General features: G+C 44.3%; 2 protein-coding genes across 5 annotated transcripts in view; one reads left to right on the forward strand and one right to left on the reverse strand.

Annotated features, from left to right (window-relative positions):
• RSF1 (remodeling and spacing factor 1) overlaps positions 1-2,498 on the reverse strand; it is a 63,935-nt gene extending 61,437 nt beyond the window's left edge. The window contains exon 1 of the mRNA XM_042792942.1: positions 2,276-2,498. Coding sequence (XP_042648876.1) covers positions 2,276-2,471 — 196 coding nt within the window. The 5' untranslated portion in view covers positions 2,472-2,498. The remainder of the gene's footprint in view (positions 1-2,275) is intronic.
• A 201-nt stretch (positions 2,499-2,699) lies between these two features.
• AAMDC (adipogenesis associated Mth938 domain containing) lies at positions 2,700-12,570 on the forward strand. Of its 4 annotated transcripts, XM_032991005.2 has the most exons (5): positions 2,729-2,814; positions 3,320-3,527; positions 6,378-6,528; positions 11,094-11,189; positions 11,942-12,570. In XM_032991005.2, exons 3-5 carry the CDS (start codon positions 6,397-6,399, stop codon positions 12,080-12,082), a joined length of 369 nt encoding a protein of 122 aa, XP_032846896.2. In that variant the 5' UTR covers positions 2,729-2,814; positions 3,320-3,527; positions 6,378-6,396; the 3' UTR covers positions 12,083-12,570. The 4 variants fall into 4 exon arrangements, with proteins under 4 accessions (XP_032846897.2, XP_032846896.2, XP_042648877.1 ...); XM_032991006.2 differs by lacking the exon at positions 3,320-3,527 and having other exon boundaries at positions 2,700-2,814; XM_042792943.1 differs by lacking the exon at positions 3,320-3,527 and having other exon boundaries at positions 2,802-2,824.
• Positions 12,571-13,094: the final 524 nt, after the last annotated feature.

Raw genomic sequence — 13,094 nt, forward strand, 5'->3', positions numbered from 1 at the left:
TTATCACAAAAAGCGTCAAGAATCACTCAAGTTTGTTTTTCACACCTCCACACTTTCTTTCTTAGGGATGAGAAAATACAAGCAAATATATCACCTGCACCAGACACAAGTAAAAAACCCAAGTAATTTGGAGATTACATTTTCAGGAGCTACTGCTCTCTTTTGGGGGAACTGTTCTAAAGCAGTGAGAATAACCTGTCCTCTGCCAAACAGGAATGGCAATACAGAAAAAGGTTTAAAAAATTGGCAAATATCAAATCAACCCATAATGCAAACTCCATAATGCAAATAATTTGAAACCTTCTCAGAAAAGGGTTATTCAATAAACATTGCCCTATTCATAATACCCCCCATCACGCAATTAAAGTCATCAAGCTGTTGTGTTTTTTTTTTTTTTGTTGGGTTTTTTTTGTTTGTTTTTTGTTTTTGTTTTTGTTTTTTTTTAAATCAAATGCAAATACTTAAAACACAGGTCACTATCTCATCCTTTCATTTTAATTTATTCTGCAGTTCACACAAGAAAATTACTTTTACACACCCGCTTGTGTCACACACTAAAAGCATTAGTTTTCTTTACAGACATCACTTAAAAATAAATATTTTCATTAAAAATTCAAACCTTTAAGTGTGTCGGTGGGTTTTATGAATAACTTTTGCAGAAGTTTAACAAAACAATGCTTTTTCTAATGAGTCCTTTATACAAACAGAAGTACAGAACAGAGATATAGAAGTGCTGAGGAACTGAATATAAATACCTATTTTCATAAAAGTTAATCCTGTTTTTAGAAGTTAATAGATCTTTCATATTGATTAGGCACTGGACAACGTGAGGGGATAGTACATTCATCTTATTTCATTCTATTTCAGCAGTGGCTGTTGTGAATACACTGACAGGACATCTGCACTTTGCAAAAAGCAACTTCCTTTATACGAGGAAACATCTACACTCCAATTTACTCAAAACCCCCCACAAACAGGGTAGGTTTGGTGGGGAAGGAGGCGAGAGCGAGTGCCTTTTGGGGGGAAAAGCAGGGGCTGTTGGACCAAAAGCAACCGTGAGCTGGGCTTCTCCAGCAGCAGGAAGTTTCAATGGGGCCTTGCCGAGCATGCGCCGTGAGCTCCACGGTCTCCCTATGTGGCAAGAGTGCAGAGGCAACAACCAAACCAGTAACAGAGACAAGAGACCAAGAGCAACAAGCACCTTCCCCTCTATATTCCTCCCGCCGCCTCCACACAGCCCTCCCCAGGCTGGTCTCCTGGCCTGGGCCCTCCCACATCCATCGCAGGGAGCAGGAATTAGTCTGGCAACCAAATCTGTTACTGGAGAGAGGAGAGGAGGAGCAGCTCGAAAGAAAACAGTGGAGTGCATAACCCATCCCTCCACCTCGCACAGCTCAGGTGGTGGTGGGGAAGGAGGAAGGAGGCAGCTTGTGTGCATCCACCCCCCTCCCAACTACAAGAGGGGACGAGGGGGAGGAGAAGAGAGGGATGGAGATGGCACACAATGGCTGTGCTTGTGGGGAGGAGATGGCCTACAAAAGCTGCCGTGGGGAGGGCGTAGGGCTTCTCTGGGCCCCCCCGTTCCTCACCCCACGTACACAGAGAGGAAAGGAGGGGGGGGGGGCTGGTGAAGAGGGATCAGCGCATTGCCTTGTGTGTAGATCCCCTTCTTGTTTCGGGGGGGGCAGGTAAAAACGGGCACACGCATAGCGGGGAGGGGGGGAAGTGACCCCCAAGCTGGGGGGAAGGGGAGGAGATGGAAGAGGCAGGCTGCCAGCGCCAGGCTGAACAAAAATAGTTATTTCAGCTTATCCTCCTTTCTGCAGGAGTCCCACCCGCACTGATCTCGGGGACAAACCCAGAGAAACGGAGGGGGGGCGGGGGGGGGGAGGTGGAGAGAGGGAGGTCACAGCCAGCACTGAGGGGGGAGGACGGGCGGGGGGGGGGGGGGTGGAGGTCTCCCACCTCCTTCCTGCGCTCCACTGGGGAGGGAGGCAGCTCACTCACACACGAACAGCTGCTCCCCCCCCTCCTAAAAAAAGAAGGGCCGTGCTGAGGGGGGGAGAGAGCTCCCCTCCCCCCCCGGAGCGCCGCTCCGGGAATCCCAGGCCCCTCCTCTCCTTCAGCGCGCTCCACCCCCGGGGCCGGGAGGAGGCGGGGGGGGAAGAGCCCCGGTCCCCCCTCCGCCGCCCCCCCCCTCAGCCTCACGAAGTGTGAGGGGGTTGGTGGTGGTGGCGGTGGGGGGGGGGGGGGGGGAGGTATCCGGGCCGCTCACCCTGGTCTCCTGGCTCCTGTGGCGGCTGCAGGACGCGCTCCAGCTCGGGGAAAGGCAGTTCGGGCAGGTCCAGCAAAGCCCCGTAGCGCTCAAGAAAGGAGCAGACGACGGCGAAGTTAGGCCAGGAGCCCGGGCAGCACGGGCCTGCCGGAGGAGGGGGAGGCGGAGATGGAGCCGGAGGAGCCGCCGCCGCCATCTTGGACCTGAGGATGGAGAAGGAGCTCGGGGGGGGGGGGGGGGGGGGGAAAGGGAGGGGGCGCTGCCGAGCCGCGCCGCCACTATCCCACAATGCACCGGCGGGACGAGGGAGGGAAGAGGGGAGAGGCGGTGGCTAGAGCGGCGCCAAGCGCCCGCCCCCTTGCCTCGTGCGGCGAGGGGAATGAAAACAAGGAGGGGCGATGGGGATAGGCCGGCGGGCTGGCCAATCGGAGCAGGGGGAGGGGGCGGGCCCGGCGGGCGGTGCCGGCCAATGAGAAGGCCAGGGGGTGTTCCTTCCACCCCCCTCCCCCGCGGGGTAGGCGGGGTTTGCGCGGCTCGCGGTGAGTGCGGGCGCGGAACGGCTCCCCCGGCGTGAGGGGAAAGGGGGAGGGGGGGGGCGGCTTCTCGCCGCTCCTGGGGGCTCCTCGGCGTTCATAGGGGCTCCCCGGGGCCGGCCGCTTACCGCCCGGCGGCGGAGAGGCGTGAGGCGGCGGGTCCTCACGCAAGGCCTTGTTTGGGGGGGAGGCGGTATTAAGACCTGTGGTGCCGCCCGCTCCGCGTTCGCCGTTGTAAGCCGCCCCCCGCCCTCCATGTTCCTCGGTTCTCTGATCCTTTCCTCCTAACTTTCCTCCCCGTCTTATTCTCAAAGTGCTGTTCTCCCCCGTCTCCTATTACCAGCACCCCCCATGATCTTCCCTCAACTTCCCTCCATCAGGCTCCTCAGCAACACTGGATTACCACCTTCCTGAAAAATGTTTTCCTGGTTCTTAAACTTGGTATCCGCCCCCTCCCTACCCTGTTCATAGAAACTTAGCCTGTCCTTTCTCCTTGCCTTTCATCTGCCAGGTTGTAAACCCTGAGCCGCTTTTCTGGCGGCTGTATCACTTCTGAAATCCCATCGGCTGCAGAGAAGTCTCCCACCTTCACCAGTTGACCCCGTTCCCAGGCTGCGCTGCAGAGCTGTGCTGTCCTTTGACACCTGACAGGAGTTGTTCTGCCCAACACTTGACACAGCGCCGATTTCCTCTTTCACCTTTATCCTTTTTGATCTCAGGTTGGGTTTTATGAAACATTCTTTCCTTCTGCAGTCTCTCAATAGAGTATTCTCTGCTGCACTACTCTCGTTCACCTTTTTTATTCAATTTGTTGCTGGTGGGTGCTACTCTGAAACAACGTTTACCTTCACAGAAGACAGGTGTGCTGGCAATTTAAAAATCCAGCTGTTTGCTCGACTGCACTTAAATCTCAAGTTTCTTCAGTTTCATCCTGAGCTATTTTTTTTTGCTTCTACTATCCTTAGCCACTGCTTCATTTTTCTTTCAGTATAGTCTCATTGCATTATTTTCTGTATTTTAAAACTCTCATAACTTTTGTTTTATACATTCCTAAACCATTTCTCCTCCTCATCTCTTTGTATTTGGACTACTGCAATTTACAGATATTGCTATTTTAGGTTATACTTGCAAGCCATATAGTTCACGGTCTCTTTTGATCTTAAGTGGTACTGTATATTTTGGTACTGTACATTTCTCATAGTGATCAATTAAAAAACCAACTAATTAGTGAGGGGAAATATTTTCCTACTCCTTGCTGATTGATGATTGGACCATGCCCTGCATCAAGGATGTCCAGAGTTCCTGTTAGAACGTTCATTCTTACTCAATTTTAAGATGCTCTTATTAAATCAGATAACCTGACCTTACTCTCTGTTAGTATTATGGAAAATCGCTTTAGATTATAAAATTTTATTTCTGGCTTTTTTGTTTTTTTCTTTATTTGTTTGTTTGTTTGTTTCTGCTTTTTACTTACTTTTGTGCTGTTTGGAAAAGGTAGTATGGAACCCTTGCTTTCCCATTTGCAGTTTCTGCCTGTTCGATTGTGCAGTCCCAGCTTTGTAATACTATTTGGATTGGGAAATCTGATATTTCTAATAATTTTATTCACTTACCTCTGTCTAACCTCCAGGTCTAATTCTGCCATTTCCTCTCACAGCTAGCATAGACAAAAATTATTTTCATTCTTCAGAGTCAGGTTCTGGGTGGTTTATTCAGCCTTTATTCTTTGGTTGATGGGCAATTTAATTCTGTTGGAACTACTGGTTATTCAGTTATCATCACCCTTCAAGCAGATTTTTAGGAAAATAGTCTTACAAACATTCGTTTGAATCTGTTGCATTGCAGATGTGTAATGAGACAATCTAGAATATATGAATCCAAGCAAGTTTTGTTCCCCTATAGCTGCTTGCCTGGTTTCCTGTTTGGCAGGGCACACATGCCACTAAGTTCATAAAGGAACGAGAAAGAAAATAATCACCCTGCTATCCTGTGGAAGAAGCACCTCTGGCAGACTCGGTCCTGTGCTGAATCCAAAGTGATGCAGTTTTTATTTCATGACAAGTTTGAAGCAGGATTCTGAGATCCACTCCTGGCAATCCGAGAAGAGCGTGTCCTGCCTGGCCACACCGTGGTTTGCTGTGACGTGCAAGATGGGAAGGGATGCTTCCATGAGGACTGGAAGCATGGTTAATCCAAAGATTTTGCTTTTGCAAGGGCTTTTTCTCTAATCTGTGCCACCTGGGCTCCTGTGATTGATTTTTAAATTATTTTTTTTTTCCTGGTGAATTTGAACAATTGTAAAGGATGAGAAACTGTGTATCTCCTACTGAGGTTTTTTGGATCAGCCAGGAGCAGAGCTCTTTTTACTGCAGAAACAACCAGCCTTCTTCATCATGAGGATTTCAGACCATCTTCCTTCTGAACTGGAAGGGCAGAAAGGTGACCCTACCCTGGAGATGTGTCAGTTAATGCTAGTCTGACGTATTTCTAGGGTGTCACCGTGTGATTCCTCTCTTATTGCCTATTGCCAGAATCACACCAGCAATCAGTCCGCATAACGGGAAGGACTGTGAAGAGGGCGTAAGCTTTTGTGATGTGACGAGGCTGTACTTTGAGGGAGAGCCCCTGCCCTACTGATGCCCAGCTGTGATTGTCATAGCAGGTCTAAAAATCACTGCAGTTAATACCAAAAAGCGGTTGGTCTCTAGCAGCACTGATAAGGCCTCAGCTGGAGCACTGTGTATAGATCTAGGCAACAGACATCAAAGAAAGGTGCATACCAATTGTTGGCTGCCAGGGGAAAAAAGGAGAAAATAAGCAGAGATTTAGAAAACATGACTGAAGGGAAGTTTATTTAATCTAAAAGAAAGGAAAAAAAGACTAAGAGCTAACTCCTCAGAAAAACAAAAGATGGTGGAAAAGACAAAGATTAAGCTGTTCTTCAAATCGAGGTCAAACATTACAAAAGGAATTATTTGGGTATTTAACTGTCCTGAGGCATCACATAGGGATTCTTGTCCTCTGTGAAGAGCAACTAGAGAAAGAAGGCTTGACCCCTTTAGGTCTCTGAAAGTCTTGTTTGCTATAGCAGTATGGCAGTGCCATTGTTTTGTTCGTGGCTTTTCTACTGGATTGGTTTGTTCGGGATTTTTTTTTTTAACCTCATTTACCGCTTTAAATTAATGAAGTGGCCAAAGAAACAGTGTGTATCTCATATTTTAGGAAATTATTATCATGTTCATTGTATATTTTAGAGAGAAGATTAAAACCCAGATGTGAGAAGATATTCTGGGACCTGATCCCTGTTGATAGTTTTAAAAGTTGAGTACTCAAGACAGATTTAGCATGTAAAATGATTTGCCCAAAATCCTGCACAAAATCCCCAAGAGGACTAGTAATTCAGTAAATCTGCTGATCCTCAGTTCAATTCTGTTGTCACAAAATCACACGGATGAAGTTTTTAATAGCATTTCCTTCCTAGCTCCTTGGGACAAGAACAGAATTTTCTGTTTTTATTAACATGTTGCATATGTTGGCCTGATGTTATGTACTAAATATCCTTTTTTCAGACTTTGGTTCAACTCTGTGATGTCTTCCCCTGAAATTGCTTCCCTTTCTTGGGGTCAGATGAAGGTGAAAGGCTGCTCTACAATGTATAAGGACTGTAAAGTATGGCCAGGAGGAAGCCGAACCTGGGATTGGCGAGAAACTGGGACTAATGTAAGTTTATTGTTTACTCTCTATCCTGCATTTTAAACAGGACTCTGAGAATGGTCCACAAAACAGTTGTTAGAGTTCCATCCAGAAATTCAGCAGGCTGCCTTTTGCTTTTATCCAACTGTTAGACTTTTCCTGGGAAAAACGGAGTGTACGTTTCAGAAGTGACTGTGCAGAGAGGTCAGAGGACAGCAGCCACACAATGTCCTACAGGTGACAGGGTGTAGCAGCTATTGCCACCAGTCCTCACGGCTCCCCAGACCCCTCTCACATACCTTGGAGCTCTCAAACAGAATTCTGCGTTTGAGTGCAGTTGTCATAAGAAGCTGGTATCAGCCTTTTTTCAGACTGTGTAAACAAAAGTTGTCCTGAACGAAATAGGAAAAAAAATTTATGGGAAGTTAAATAGACAGTAACTGACCTTATGTGCTTGGAAGACAACAATGCATGTGGTTTAGTTTATATCCTTTTCCTTGGGGTCCCTTGTACTTATTTCAGAGGAAAAATATGCACATAGTGTCATACACACCAGTTTCTCTGTGAAAAGCTCACAGTCCAGCTAACCACACAATGACTTTTCTTGGTAGACATATACTAAATGCTTGCCCTCGCAATTTTTAAACTTTATCTGTAAATGCTATCAGAGTTGCATGAAAGTACATAGAACAGTATTGACATTCCAGATTTAGAAGCAGTGTAAATGTCTATTGCATAAGGAACTTGATGTTGATAGTTCTGCTCGTATTGGGCCTTGCACTAGGATAGCTGTATTGGCTAGAAAAAAAAAAAAATCTATACTTCCTAAGCAAAAGTTAAAGCACAAAATAACTACATTCTGATCGGGTCTTAGACCCAGGACCTGCAGCTGTATCTGCACAGAGGGTACCACTCTGTTGAATTTATTTTGACACAACTGAAGGGCAGAACCTTCAGGTTTGGAACTTCATCTATAATCCTTGAGGGAACAGAATTTTTTTAAGCTGTCAGAGTTCAGTTTATACAGAATATATAACACCGAGAAAGCTAGTGTTGTCATGCAAAGTTATCTGTAGTGTGCAGAGAGAAAGATAGATGTGTATGTAACCTTTTAAAATATATTTAATTTATGGTCTGATTATAAAAAATTGAGTTTTCAGTGGCTGTTTGGGGGGAGGGTGTTGCATGGTGAGAATTGCTTTTTGTATGTTTGACTGTATTGTTTTCCTGCTTTATATGCACATATGACTGAAGAAGCGGAACAGATACAGTAGCTGAAAAGTCAACTAGTTCCCAGCACAATCACATTTTGATATTCATTCTGACCACTTGAAACTTATTTCAAATTATAACAACCTACTAGCATTTAGGAGGCCATGCTTTCCTTTTAAAGTTTCTAACAAGGGATATCTTCAGGTGACAGATAAAAGCCTTAAGTCCATAAAAGTCCTTAGTGGAGTTGTCCAGCTGAAACAAGAAAAAATGAGTCTATGTTAAATTAAAATCAGAGGAGAAAAAAAATAGTTATTTAGAGAGGTAGGTTTTCTGGCATGCTTTTTATACAACCAGGAAGTAAAAATGACCTGTTTAGGTTTTGCCATCTGTAGGCTACTTGTAAAGCTCCTGGTTTAGGTCAGTTCTATCCCCCTTGCAGCTATGAGGAGTTAGGTCACTTTAAAATGAATTTAAAAATTAATTTCAAGCAACAAATGTGCGAATAGAACTAAGCTTTTCTAGACTGCATCTCCAACTCTAGAAGAACTGTAAAAAAGTTAATCCCATCAGCATTGGAAATAGTAGGATTCACCAGATGCATCTTCTGCACATTTCTTTACAGTAGACTGCAGTGTGCCTACTTTTGGGGGGCATGTTTTCCTGGGGGTAGTTGGAGCTGAAGTTTGGGAAGTGAGCAGTGCTGGTCATGTCCCACACTAGTTGGAAATAAATTGCTTCCTTCTCTGCTATCAGACTGCTGCCCAGCATGCAAGTCTTTCATTAGGAAAATTGTATAACTGGCTCTGCAAGGTTCTGTAACTAAGCCCTAATAGTTCATATGACCTTAACCCTTGGGGATGAAAGGCAGCCTCCCTGGCTGGCTGCATTTCAGTGCCATCTGCTTCTGGGAGAAGAGAAGTAGGAATCCTGAAAGGAAGAACAGAGAACAAAATGGCAAGAAACTCTGCTGCCCTTCCTCTTTCCTGCCGTCAAGTCAGCAACAATACAGTTATTGTGTCATGTTACACATTTCCTTTAATGACATTAGTTTCCTACAAAACATGTGGAAGCCCCCATGTCAGAGTGTCCTTTGTAATCAAAGAAAATCCTTTTGCTCTATGGCTTTAATGTCTCAGGAATACTTGTCATATGACAGGAAACCTTCACTGGCAATCTAATTATTGTAATTGTAGCAAAACATGCCAGTTCTTTTTGTCTAAGTTTTGAGTCTAATTTAAAACACCCTAAAGGAAAAGCATTTACCAATTCTGTCATAAATAGTATTTGCAATGATTTGGTCTGAGAGAACTCTGCATATTGAAGTAACCTCAGCATTCTAGGTGGGGATATCAAATGTAAACGGATGAGGGGGAGCACAGCTCTTGGCCCTGGCAGCCAAAAGGGTCAACCACGTCCTGGGGTGCATCAGCACAGCACAGCTAGCCAGTCAGAGGGGGTGATTGTCCCACCACACGGCACCGGTGTGGCCCCACCTCGAGTACTGCGTGTGGTTTTGAGCGCCTCAATACATGAAGGACAACAAACTGATCAGAGGGTGTCCAGAGGAGGGCGACCGAGATGTTGAAAGGTCTCAAGGGCAAGACTTACAGGGAGCAGCTGAGGTCACTTGGCTTGTTTAGCTTGGAGAAGAGAAGGCTGAGGGGTGACCCCATCACAGTCTACAACTTCCTCAAGGGGTCAGCGGAGCGGGAGGTGCTGATCTCTCTCTGGTGGCTCCCGATAGCACGCAAGGAAATGGAGTGAAGCTGCGTCAGGGGAAGTTCAGATTAGACATTAGGAAAAGGTTCTTCACTGAGAGGGCAGCTGGTCACTGGAACAGGCTCCCCAGGGAAGCAGTCATGGCGCCAAGCCTGTCAGAGTTCAAGGAATGTCTGTATGATGCTCTTAGTCATACAGTTAAGTTTTAGGCAGGCCTGCAAGGAGCAGGGAGTTGGACTTCATGATCCTTAGGGGTCCCTTCCAACTCCAGATATTCTGTGAACTTGGAGAGTGATAAAGTCAAACCATCTCTCTTGCTGAAATTCCAGGTACCAGCCAGGCTAACGACTTTCTTGTGGGATAAAGTTTAATCCCCACATCGGTCGTGGCACCCTCCCATGGAAGGTTTCCCTCACCTGCAGTTTCAGGAGCTCATGTGTTTGTTTCAGCTTGAAAAGTCTTGCCTGCTCTGTTCTTAAAACGGAGGCATTGACAGGGCTGAGAAGAGATCTCCTGACCTCTCGTATGAGGCTCCAGCATCAGCTGCTGAAGACCTGGGCAGGGGAAAAAGGAGAGGACCCAAGGGTGTCAAAGAAAAGCTCACCAACTAATTAAACAGCCGAAGCCAAGTGTTAAGCTGGTGCTTTAACCGTAATTCATTGAAAGAATGTAGTAGTTTCTAGAAGTATAGAGGATAAACCATAAAAATAACATTCTCCAGAAGTCCATGATGGCATTACCTACTTCAGGTGAGAAACTCATCTCAGTCCTGTAAAAGAACTTAAGAATCCTACAAAAAAAAAAAGGGGGGGAGAGGAAGTAGTATTTATGATTTAAAAAAAAATTGCACACCAAAGAGGGGCCAAATTCTAGCCACAGGTTGTATAGTAGCATACTCTTGGCCATATAGGGATACACAGAAATTGAATCCAGGAGGAGAATTAGTGTGACATAACAATGTTTTATATTAACATTACAGATATATTTGTGGATTCATATATTTAAAGCATACCAGTAGTAAGTGGGGGTGTACTGCTTTAAAAATTCAGTCAACATGTTGTTAAAGCTCTTTTTTTTCTCTGAGGGGTTTGATTTTAAATATTCCTTTCTCAAATTAATAGTAGTACAGAAATTTAAACTAACAGAAATTAAGCTAACTGGTACCTTTAAGTCCTCTTCGGTAAATGAGATTTGCAAAGTAAACCAAAAAAGAATTTAATAATTTTAATTATTTGAGGAGCTCTTTGTAGTTAAAGTGAATAAACTGTGACTTGTCACAATCCTTATTACAAAGAGATAATGTTCATTTGAAAACAAACAGGAATATGTTGCAATTTATTGATTTCACTTTTAAGTTTTAATATTTATAAAATGCTATGTTAGCCGTGTCTTAGAAATGTGCAGTGCATCTTTTTATTTTTAACTTTGATAAAGAATGAGAATACTGCCATCAATTGATTAACTGTCGTCCTTCATCTGCATATAAAGTACCTATTTTAATTACCAATGTTATCTACTGTTTGTATGCAGAAAAGAGGCTTGTGTTACATTTTGGTACTGCTAATTTACCCTGCTACTTTGGCTAGTTTCAAAACATACAAAGCTTTCCTGGTTGGTGCTGTCAGTACAGAGATTTCTTTTCCTCCCCTGACACTTAGCATTCTCCAGGAGTGCAGCCAGCTGACCTTGAAGAAGTTGTCAAGAAGGGTGTTAAAACAGTGGTGATTGGTCGTGGCATGAGCGAGGCTTTGCAGGTAGGTTTTTGTTCTGTGAGAAACATAAACTAGAACTGTTTGTTTTCCCTCTCCCTCTTATTAGGGGAAAAAAAAAAATACGATGCTTTACTAAGAGGGGAAAAATTCAGGATGCAGAATTAGCATGGCTGAGTTCCTGCCAGGAGTCCCTCTCTTTCTGAAAGAAACATCATTTGAGCTCCTCTATATTAGCGTCAATGTCAAGCAGTAAACAGGTTTATGTTCTGCTACAGGAGCAATTGAAACAAGGAGAATTTTTTACAATGTCATTACCCCCCCCCTCTTAGCACAGGTTATGAACTAGCTCTCTAGCCTGCTGTAAATACTTTGATAATTAGGCATTTTTGTTACTAATGTTGGCAGGGTATCATTTCAGCAGATAAACTAGCTGCAGAGAGCTGAGAAGTGCTGAGCTTTCCTTGAGGAGAAGCAATTCTTTAGCTTTTTGGTGAAGCGAGTAGCACCTTATTTAGATTAATTACCTCTAGCTCCAGTTCTATTTATTTTTGTAAGAAAGGGCTGCATTTTAAACTGTGTGAAGGAGAGATGGGAGGTGTTTGTCTAAAAGCTTTATTGAAGAGAAAAAAAATGTAAATCAATCATAGAAATATCTGCGCATATTATCAGTTTGGCTACTATCAGTTACTTAAGTGTATCTACTAACAAATGGCATCAGTACCTGCTTTTCTTCAAGCCTTACCGTGTGAGGGGGAAAGAATACTTGCTCTTCCCATTTCCTTTTCTCTTCTGAGGTTCCACCATCTACCGTGGACTATCTGAAGAAAAACGGGATCGATGTGTTGGTCTTGCAAACCGAGAAGGCTGTGGAAGAGTACAACACCCTGGCTGCTCGGGGTGTCAGAGTGGGGGGAGTCTTCCACTCGACCTGCTGAAGCGTGACGGCTCCTTCCGCCTTCCCCGACCGCAGCCAAATCGCGGGCACACCTCTCCGCTGAATCGAGTTACAGTCAACAGAGCGTGGGCTGGCGTGCCACCGCATTCATGCGCCGACAACGTGAAATGCAAGGGCAGTTCATTAGTTAAGGATTGAAACAAATCGAGTGCTCGCAAAAAGGGGGCCGTTAATGAAATGATTTAATTACAGAACCACTTCCATACATTTCTGAGGTGGATCTAATCTTCCTCTGAAGACTGTCCATATTCTGGTTACTTAACTTCTCGCCTGTTGGCTATGTTAGATACTTTATTAAGCTATTCTGAATGCTTTTATTAGGAAATGGTCTGAAATTACATTATTGGCTATTGGAATGCAGCCATAAGATAGCTGATGAGTACAATCAAGTGGTAGATATGAAGCAGTGGTAAAGCAGCACTTTACCATCACTGTATAAGTTAAATTAAAAGGCGAACCCAGAACATAGAACTTTGCCTCCTGTTGGTGACTTCAGTCAGGATATTGGCTGTGCAGATCTGTTTGTGATAATTGAAGAACATCATACAATTGAGCACTTTTAAATTTTACATTGAACTTGGCAAAAGGAAAAAATATCTATAGGAAATAAACAGAAAATCCGGGCCTTAAAGAATTTTGCTATTAGTTGTGAACTGGGAGGATTGAGTTGTGCAATACATACCTATTCAAAAGGCCTACACGCTTAAAGTCATCACAAAAGATTTGTCACATAGAGTTTGCAACATGAAATGTTGATCTTTAGGAAATCAGTCTGAATTGCTGCTAGCAAACTGGGGATGGATGTGAGAATTCTCACTGGTCATCGTTATCTGATGGTTTAAACATTGTGCCAACAAGCATATTATTGCACTGAAAATTTAAAAAGTTTTCATAGTTCCTGTTCTTGGTGGGCTTCTACTAATATTACCAGTTATAACTTACCTACTGTAGATTTTTGTGGTTTTTTTTTTTTCCCCACCAGGCTCACCAAT

This window comes from Tyto alba, unplaced genomic scaffold (genome assembly GCF_018691265.1).
Source record: "Tyto alba isolate M040663 unplaced genomic scaffold, T.alba_DEE_v4.0 Super-Scaffold_2, whole genome shotgun sequence".
In the NCBI taxonomy this organism is placed as follows: domain Eukaryota; kingdom Metazoa; phylum Chordata; class Aves; order Strigiformes; family Tytonidae; genus Tyto; species Tyto alba.